Genomic DNA, 9,914 nt, shown 5'->3' on the forward strand with positions numbered 1-9,914 from the left:
CTCGATTTTTCTCTCAGCAACGGATCGCATCCTGAAATTTCTATACGACAAAAGTCGCTTACTGTTGAACAGAATACATAATAAATCGACTGATAAATGAATAATGATGATGACTTTCCCATAATAATGATGATGACTTTCCCAATCCATGCTATTGTGGGAAACGAATCAAAGACAGGGTGACGTCATGTGAAAGTTGTAGAACATTTCTATGTAACATGATAGTTTCTAGGGGGTCACGGTGGCTTAGTGGTTATCACGTTCGCCTCACACCCCCGCCTTGTGTGTGTGGAGTTTGCATGTTCTCCCCATGCCTCTGGGGTTTCCTCCGGGTACTCCGGTTTCCTCTCCTGGTCCAAAGACATGCATGGTAGGTTGATTGGTATCTCTGGAAAATTGTCCGTAGTGTGTGAGTGAATGAGAGTGTGTGTGTGCCCTGTGATGGGTTGGCACTCCGTCCAGGGTGTATCCTGCCTCGATGCCCAATGACGCCTGAGATAGGCACAGGCTCCCGAGGTGACCCTAGGTGTTCGGATAAGCGGTAGAAAATGAATGAATGAATGAATGATTGAATGTTTACAGGAAACCACCAGTGGGATGGATCCTCACTCAACTCATTTTTGCTTTGACTGATTTTCTGCTTCATGCTCCCTGAGTTTCTTTTCTTTAGGCCAGGGTTAATTAGAAGGAGAAAAGGTCTATAACCCAGCTGGTTCACACATGTGGTCGGGACTCAGGGTTAAGAGGTTGCTGGGTCAAGCCCAGCCAGGACTCCAGAATGGTGTGGACTGCTCTGAAGAGCATGACAGCTCAGAATAAGCGATGCAGAAGATGCTGAGTGTCTAGATGGCTCAGCAAGCGCTGATTGCATGGTACTAACCCACACCCCACAACCAACAGAGCTTGCTACTCTTACAGTACACCTTCGATCCTGTGATACTAACCGCTACACCATGGGAGAACAAGGTAATCTCCAGCTTATAGTGTTGTCTAAATAAATGGCTGAAAGAAAGTGAGCAAATTGTTTAGCAGGAGACATGAACCAGGGACCACAGAGATCATAACACTAACAGCTACAGCACAGCAGCCATGATTGCTTATTAGCCTTTTGGCTTAATAAACAGCTCAAATTGCATCACTGAAGTGTTTAGAGTGAAAAATTTAAACATAATCGACAGACTCAAACCTGGGACCACTCATGCCAGAACTCATGACTCTAACCAGTACTCAAGCTCACGTACAAACTACATAAAAGGCTCAAAGAGTAGCATTGAAGCGTTTAGTGTCTACCAAAGCAAAGACCTACAGACAAACCAGGAGCTTCATACACCAGATCCTATGGCACTAACCACACCCTCATTCATTCTGAGGTGAGACTGAAGTTCGAAGCATCCAGTGGTACTGATCTTCCACGAGTTATAAGAACTCATATGAATAAGCTGCGTTAGAGACCTTTTCATCTTCATCTTACTAACCTTGACCTAAAACTAAACAACGACACAGAGAGTCAGAACAGTGACCGCACACCATGGCACTAACCAGTACACCACAACAGTAGCAGTTAGTATCACAGGATCGAAGATGTACTGTAAGAGTAGCAAGCTCTGTTGGTTGTGGGGTGTGGGTTAATACCATGCAATCAGCAACTTGCACTTGCTGAGCCATCTTGACACTCAGCATCTTCTGCATCGCTTATTCTGAGCTGTCATGCCCTTCAGCGCAGTCCACACCATTCTGGAGTCCTGGCTGGGGCTTGAACCAGCAACCTCTTAACCCTGAGTCCCGACCACATGTGTGAGCCAGCTGGGTTATAACCTTTTCTCCTTCTAATTAACCCGGGCCTAAAGAAAAGAAACTCAGGGACCATGCAGCAGAAAACAAATCAAAGCAAAAATGAGTTTATTGCTCAGTTGAGTGAGGATCCATCCCACTGGTGGTTTACTGTAAACATTCATTCATTCATTCATTCAAAGACACAGAGAGTCAGAACAGGGACCGCTCGCACCGTGGCACTAACCAGTACACTACAACAGGACAAGCTGAAATTACAAATTAGCTAATAAAAAAAAAAAATTAAATCAGAAATTGAATGCATCCATCAATCCATCCATCTTCAAACCCAAATACGCTTTTAACAGATGCATTTCCTTATGTTTATTACATCTTTTTATACTTTTTATTCTAAAATGAGATAGCATGTCACACATATTTAAATCATGGTCCACCTCCATTTACTTGCTGTAATGGTTCAGTTTAATCGCTAATTGTAAAGAAATGATTTTGTTTATATGTTGAACTTTAAGCGCCCTCTTGTGGCGCGGATTGGGATGGTAACTTCCGTGTTTTAAGTGGAGTTCCTTGTTAAGTGTCATGGCTGAAGAGCGGCTCGTACAGTGAAGTTGTAACCGCATAAAGCTTTTTACAAAAGAAAAAAATATTAATGTTAAAGTTCATTGAGAAAATATTCATGAAAGCTATTGAAAGATTAAAATCCACGAACCAACATCTCACTTGTTCCCTGTCTGTCTAACTAGATAGAGAAGTTTCCTCCTCAATCCTTTTACACTCTTTGTAATTTATGTACTGTATTTTTTTGTCTTGCTACTACTCAAAATACTGAAAAGGTGAAAATTTTAGGTTTAGTGAGATAAAATAGGGAAACATTTAAAAATGAACATTAAATATATTCTGAATGATAAACTTGTTTACAGCTGAAGTGATGAACTACACTTTCGGTTCATTTTGCTAGGAGACCTGTGAACTTTTTGGGAATTGATTTCATCCATCAACTATTAATTCTAGGATCAGTAAATACAGGACCAGTTTGTTTAATAAAATACATAAATGTCTAAGAACTGTGAAAAATACATTCATCTGGGTGCTCGAGATGAAATCTTTAGTCTTTAAAAGATAACGTTTGAGCATCTTCCATCTTCCACAGTTGGGTATATTGGGGGAAAAATAGACATGGACAACTTCTGTTTTAAATGTGCTAAATAAATAATCTAGACTTGACTTTGCCATGTTCTGTAGCCTCACATCCCATGAAACAGATGACTAACATCCTGCTTTATCTCTGGAATCTCTGGATTTTTCAATCTGGAAGACAAAACACATATTTACAATTTTAAATTTCACAGAAAGAAACTCACAGTCCTAATATAAGTCACAAAACCCAGTGTCCAGTATTAAGAAAAGGACAGAAAATGATAAGTACTTGAAATGTTTGTGAAGAGAGAAGCCCTTTGTCAAGTTTACACTCTAAACCTGGGAGTAAACCTGGCTGTTTGGATTGTAAATGTTTGGTGCGCCCTCTTGTGGACATGATGCCACTTTACATAGCAAAGAATTTCAGGCAAGAAACTGTAGACTGGAAAAGGAGGAGTCCTAAACTTCTGTGGATTTTTTTTATATGTATTCTGCTAATGTCTCTTAACACATCTAATAAAAATATCAATAATATTTCAATGTGTTTCTAAACCTGAGAGTAAACCTGGCTGTTTGGATTGTAAATGTTCGGTGCGCCCTCTTGTGGACATGATGCCACTTTACATAGCAAATCATTTCAGGCAAGAAACTGTAGACTGGAAAAGGAGGAGTCCTAAACTTCTGGGGATTTTTTTAATATGTATTCTGATAATGTCACATCTAATAAAAATATCAATAACATTTCAATGTGTTTCTAAATATACATTTATATCAATCATTTTTGACTGAGTCATGTTTAATTAACCAAAAGTGACACGATAATGTAATTAAATAAAGTCAGTTTTTTTTCTCCCTTTGACTGCTCAAAATGATCACTTTATTCACTTTTAAATAAAAGTAAAACTCTTGATGCTCATTCTTTGTTCTTCATTAAACTCAAAGTAGAGTTTAAGCACTTTGCTGTATGTCTCAAAAGCAGTAGCATGTTTCAGGCAATGGACTATCTGTTGGGATGCATCTACTGTATGAAGTAACACTAGTAGCCTTAGATCCCTAGAAAGGATCGTAGGGATTTCAGATCTGTTAGTTAGGGCCAAATGGCTACAGCTGGACGAGAAAGTAATCTGTAGATTGTTGGACTTTGTTTTTAAGTGCCTTAAGAGTTCCAGTGACGTGTTTTGAGGAAGCTAATGCAGCAATTCTGAGAATCAAACCAAGAACCCATGGGACTAACCACTAAACCACAGTTGGTCAAGTGATGCCATTGTTTTTTTTTTTAGAGTTTTAATGTTAAGTTAAAGTGTTTAGGGGAAGTCACAATAAAGCCACAGATTTGAACAAGTGACATCATATATTAGAAAGAAGGGGAACTAACCACTACACCACACCAGGATAAGTGTTACTGTTGTAGAGAGAAGCCCTTTGTCAAGTTTATACCCTAAACCTGGGAGTAAACCTGGCTGTTTGGATTGTAAATTTTCGGTGCGCCCTCTTGTGGACTGTTAATTTAAAATATTTTTTTTAAATATTATATTATATTATATTTATTTATTTGTTTGTTTGTTTGTTTGTTTGTTATTTTTTAAAGTATTATGCTAATGTCTCTTAATATATCCAATAAAAATATCAACAGATATCAACAAAATATTGCTGCAATACGTTTGAAATAAGCACAACAAACTAATATATTAACAATAAATAATAATAAATTATTAGGAATTACCATAAATAATGAACATAGAATTAAATAAACACACTAGCCAAATCTCTTATTTTATAGGTTATGTGTTCTTACCATAGAAGTTACTGAGCTAAAATAAAAGAAATAGGAAAAATCAAATTATATGTACCTGTAGATAACCTTTACATGACAAAGAAATATTTGAACAATTATAGACTTCTTATATATAAAGTCTTATATATGTGCATATGTTTCCATAACAGCATCTTCAGGAGGGTCTGTGATGCCGCCGTGCTACTGCACTGATTCTCACCTGTAAGTTAGGAAATCTGACTATCCTCATATATCACACCTGTCTGTAGAGCATGGAGGAGATCATCAGTATCAGGAGCACAACTTCACAACTTCTTATAAGGCATTTTGATAGTTTTGTGTGCTAATTAGTGTGCCCTATATTATGACTGGCTATATACCTGCATGATGAACATTGCATCCATAAAATGTTCTTCCATGAGCAGGACTTTATTCCTTGACTGTTGGTAGAAAAAAAAATGAAAAGAATAAACAATAATGAGAAGAGAAATTATCCCAATCTGGCAACCAGATTAACTGTCCTGGCTACTGCTCCTCCTCCAGTGTATGAGGCAGCAGGTTACCTTCCTCAATGGGCTTTTATTATATTATCAAATGCTGCAGTTCCTAATGTTAACCACTAGGTGCAGCAATTATTTAGTTTAAAAAAAGACAGATTATTCCAACTTAAAATTGTATTGTAACACAGAGGATGTGACACAGAAGCAGAAAATAAAAAGCGGAAGTGAGATATACTGACTCGGACAAGTCCTGCTGTTGGTTTTACTGAAAATCTGCTTACAACAGTGTCTGGCATGCGGCGTGTGGTTGAGTTTTCTTTAATGGAACTGTTGCTGAGTCTGTATTTTTACATGATTGTTCTTCACCTAGCTGAAGGTGAGTGCAAACTTTTAATTGCTGATGAGATGAAATTTTGATTCATTTTTGAGTCAAAAAAATAAAATACCCAAACACCTCATGTATATATAAGTTGAAAAAGGATTTCATTTATGGTCCTTTATATTAATCACAGTGCTGTTGTTAAATCCTCAGTGATGTTGATTCATTTTATTTTTTTTTTTTTTTTTTTTTTTTTTTTAAGAGAAACCTTACAGTATGTCCAGGATGTTGGTTCATGTTCTATTCCTGCAACTCACATTCTTTCTCAATATACAGTACTGTGCAAAAGTTTTAGGCAGGTGTGAAAAAATGCTGTAAACAAAGAATGCTTTCAAAAATGGAAGTGTTAAACATTTATTTTCATAAATGAACAAAATGCAGTGAATGAACAAAAGAGAAATCTAAATCACATCAGTATTTGGAGTGAGCACATGTTGCCTTCGAAACAGCAGCAATTCTTCTAGCTACACTCGCACACGGTTTTTGAAGGAACTCGGCCGGTAGGTCGTTCCGAACGTCTCGGAGAACTGACCAGAGATCTTCTGTGGATGTCGGCTTTCTCACATCCTTCTTTCTCTTCGTGTAATCCCAGACACACTGGATGATGTTGAGATCAGGGCTCTGTGGGGGCCGTGCCATCGCTTCATGCTGGTTTGAAAGCAAAATGCAGTAACACTAAATATTGATGTGATTTAGATTTTTCTTTTGTTTGCTCACTTTGCATTTTTTAAATTGACAGAAATAAACACTCGTTATTTATAGTTCTGAAAGCGTTCTTTGTTTACAGCATTTTTTCACACCTGCTTAAAACTTTTGCACAGTACTGTACATATATATATATTATCCATAAACTGACATAAACATTGTGTCTTGGCATGCAGGCTGTGATCTAGCAAACCAGGGTCGTGAATTAAAAATCAAAGCAGACTCATCCGACGCCGTACTGCTGCCGTGCTACTGCACTGATCTGAACACAACTCAGAGTTTCCTGTGGAGGAGGATAGACAAGATACCCCTAAAGATGACCAATGGAATTGCTGATGGGAAAAGAGTGCAGCAAGTTGTTGGTTCTCCAGGGAATTTCTCTTTACTCATAACAAACCTGACCGTAGGAGACGAGGGACTTTACCGATGTGAGAGCAGCGCTAGAAAATACACAGATGTCCATCTCATCGTTAACGGTGATATAAAGTGTAATTTTCTTTCAATTCTTTTTTATTAAGCTAATACCTTCAAAAATGTTCAGATCAATGAGTCCAATGAGATCGTTAGACGAATGTGAGATCGTTATGTTATGATAAACGTTCTCAGGATTAAAAGGAAGTCGTGGCCTAATGGTTAGAGAGTCTGACTCCTAACCCTAAGGTTGTGTCTTCGAGTCTCGGGCCGGCCACGACTGAGGGGCCCCTGAGCAAGGCACAGAGCCCCTCAACTGCCCCCCGGGCGCTGCAGTATAAATGGCTGCCCACTGCTCCGGGTGTGTGTTCACTGCTGTGTGTGTGTTCACTGCTGTGTGTGTGCACTTTGGATGGTTTAAATGCAGAGAACAAATTCTGAGTATGGGGTCACCGTACTTAGCCGTATGTCTCATCAATTCACTTCACTTCACTTCATACTTGTTCACACCTCGGAGCCTTTTATCAGGATTCCTTTATTCACCTTTGAGAATCTTTCTGGTGTAAAACCGAGAGATATGATCTCAGTATTGAACCAGGAGATGCATCAACCAATTAATTAATCAATACATTAATCAATCAATCAATGTTCTGTTTATTGTTTGTTTATGCAGAGAAGGTTGCTCCATGTTATTTACAGTACAGCACTCTGAATATATTTAATTATTAAATCATTTTATTTTACCGTCCCATGTTCCTTCAAACGTGTGTTTGTTCAGGAAGCACCCGAATCATCATCGAAAACGAATCAACTATAAATGCACGTGCAGGAAGCTCAACGCTGTTGCCATGTTACTCCACTGACCTAATCACCACACCTGAACAATTCAGGTGGAGGAAAAACACCAGGTCTAAAGCGACGTGGGAAGATATGTCCTTTGACGGACACAAATTTAAGCTGGTTATTGATCGCTTTCCAGGAAATCTCTCTCTGCTCATATCGCACCTGAGTAAAGAGGATGAAGGAGTTTACAGGTGTGATCTCGGGAGAGATAAATACACAGACGTAAAGCTTGTAGTTGCAGGTAAACAACATGTATCGTGGCATTCCACAGTTCTGCATTCTGATTGGTTAAAAGATGTTGATTGATTTCCTAGAACAGCAGCAGCTTAGATATGGTTAGATATGGTTGCCAGATTGGGACAAATTAAGACCTTTCATGTTTTCTGCCATTTAAGTCTAATGGATGGATAACTTCCATCATCCATCATGGTCTAATTTTAAAGCTTGGCATAATTCTGTGGTTTAATTGGAATAAAACACCTGACGGTGTGCTGTTATGGGAAAATAATCAACTTGGAGATTGACTCTGCTTCATCACCGATGAACAAGCTGTACAATTAACACACACATTAAAATGACTGTGAAATTCTAAAAAAAAATGTTTTTTTTATTATTTTTATAGTCTCTCCAGAGCCCCTTCCTTACTACCCCATCGCCATGGTGACCGTGATCTTGTTGCACACGATCGTGGCTGGGGTCTATTGCTCCACCAGAAAGAAAGGTACACCAATATTCACACCGATTGATTATACTAACCAATATAAAGTTATAATTATACTAACCGATATAAAGTTCTTTAGAAGTTCTTACCCACTTTGCTCTTATCTTTACTAGACACGAGTTCACTACAGCAGGTAGTGAACCAGCGGTGAAGCTCGGCTGAAGAACAGATGAAGGTTCCTTGTGGTATACGTGCTAGAATCTGGGAAGAATATGTGTTAAAAACTTTCATTCTTAAACAAACAGAAAAAGTTTTATTCTATTTTTGTCTTATGGACTAATGAGACATTAATCTGCATCTCCTCGTTGTGCTTCATTTCGCTTCAGGTTTATACATATGAATGTAAAATGTTAAATATACTAACTACTAGACTACTACACTTGTTTCTCCTTCTCCTTCTAGCATTTTAAATCAGCCTAAAAGTGAAAATAAACTTTTTTTTTAGACACCAACATTTTGTTTATCTATTGATTTAAAGTACATTTATTACATATAATAAATTAAACTACAGGGGACACGTGGCTTAGTGGTTAGCACGTTTGCCTCACACCTCCAGGATTGTGGGTTCGATTCCCGCCTCCGCCTTGTGTGTGTGGAGTTTGCATGTTCTCCCCGTGCCTCGGGGGTTTCCTCCGGGTACTCCGGTTTCCTCTCCCCTGTGTGTGTGTGTGTGTGTCCTGTGTGTCCTGTGTGTATCCTGCCTCGATGCCCGATGACACCTGAGATAGGCACAGGCTCCCCGTGACCCGAGAAGTTCGGATAAGTAGAAAATGAATGAGTGATTGTTAGAGAAGGATTTTTTCACACGATGTTTATTACACTTTTATCAAGAACAGAATAATCAAGCAAGTTTTTTAATATGTTTTAATACATGTTCATAGTATTTTAAGAATTGCTTTTAAAGAAATAAAAGTACATTTGTCCAAATATTTCCAAATATATGTTAATATTATATTGACATTGCAGAAATTAATACCTTTAACCATCACTTGATTTCAGTTATTTTTAGTGATGAGTTCAATCAGTTGTGACCAAAGTCATGCGGATATCCTGACATCGGTAGACATTTACATGGTTTCACTTCTCATATTGGAGCCATTGTTACAGACCCGTTGAGTTGCGTAATATTAAAGGAAACCATTTCCTCTCTTCGTATGTGGCCTACGGTATATTTATAGTCTCTAGTATAAGAGTGTGGAATGCTTAAGACCTTCAAGAAAGGGTATATTTACTTATATTTATATATACACACATGTTTTTAACTCATTTCATGACTCATATTGCACATTAACTGGACTCACTTAAAAGCCAGCTAGAGGAGCAGAATGGGGCAATCTGTCGATATACCTCACCGTATGACTGGATGATTATAGACTTGATCCAAATCCATCCCCCTTCCTTCACCACCAGTTCTCACCCTAACAAGGGCGTCCTATTTGGGTAGGGACGGTAGGGACATGTCCCTACCAATATCCAGGGAACACTCAATTGTCCCTAGCAATAATTCGACCAAGCCTATGTATATTTATACATAACCACTGATGTCCGTCTGTGTCTTGTGCTTTTTTGCTTATTTCATTTAACATTTATCCAGGAATCATTAAATAAGATGAAAATATTTTACAACGGCGTTCTGTAAAAAATAACGCAACT

General features: G+C 38.3%; 1 protein-coding gene across 1 annotated transcript; it reads left to right on the forward strand.

Moving 5' to 3' along the window:
• The first annotated feature begins 5,420 nt into the window (after positions 1–5,420).
• LOC113649524 lies at positions 5,421–8,713 on the forward strand. The gene is made up of 5 exons (XM_027157350.2): positions 5,421–5,578; positions 6,463–6,762; positions 7,476–7,781; positions 8,163–8,261; positions 8,375–8,713. Exons 1-5 carry the CDS (start codon positions 5,497–5,499, stop codon positions 8,410–8,412), a joined length of 825 nt encoding a protein of 274 aa, XP_027013151.2. The 5' UTR covers positions 5,421–5,496; the 3' UTR covers positions 8,413–8,713.
• The last annotated feature ends 1,201 nt before the right edge of the window (positions 8,714–9,914 follow it).

The sequence above is a fragment of the Tachysurus fulvidraco genome, chromosome 9, assembly GCF_022655615.1.
Source record: "Tachysurus fulvidraco isolate hzauxx_2018 chromosome 9, HZAU_PFXX_2.0, whole genome shotgun sequence".
Taxonomy (NCBI): Eukaryota; Metazoa; Chordata; class Actinopteri; order Siluriformes; family Bagridae; genus Tachysurus; species Tachysurus fulvidraco.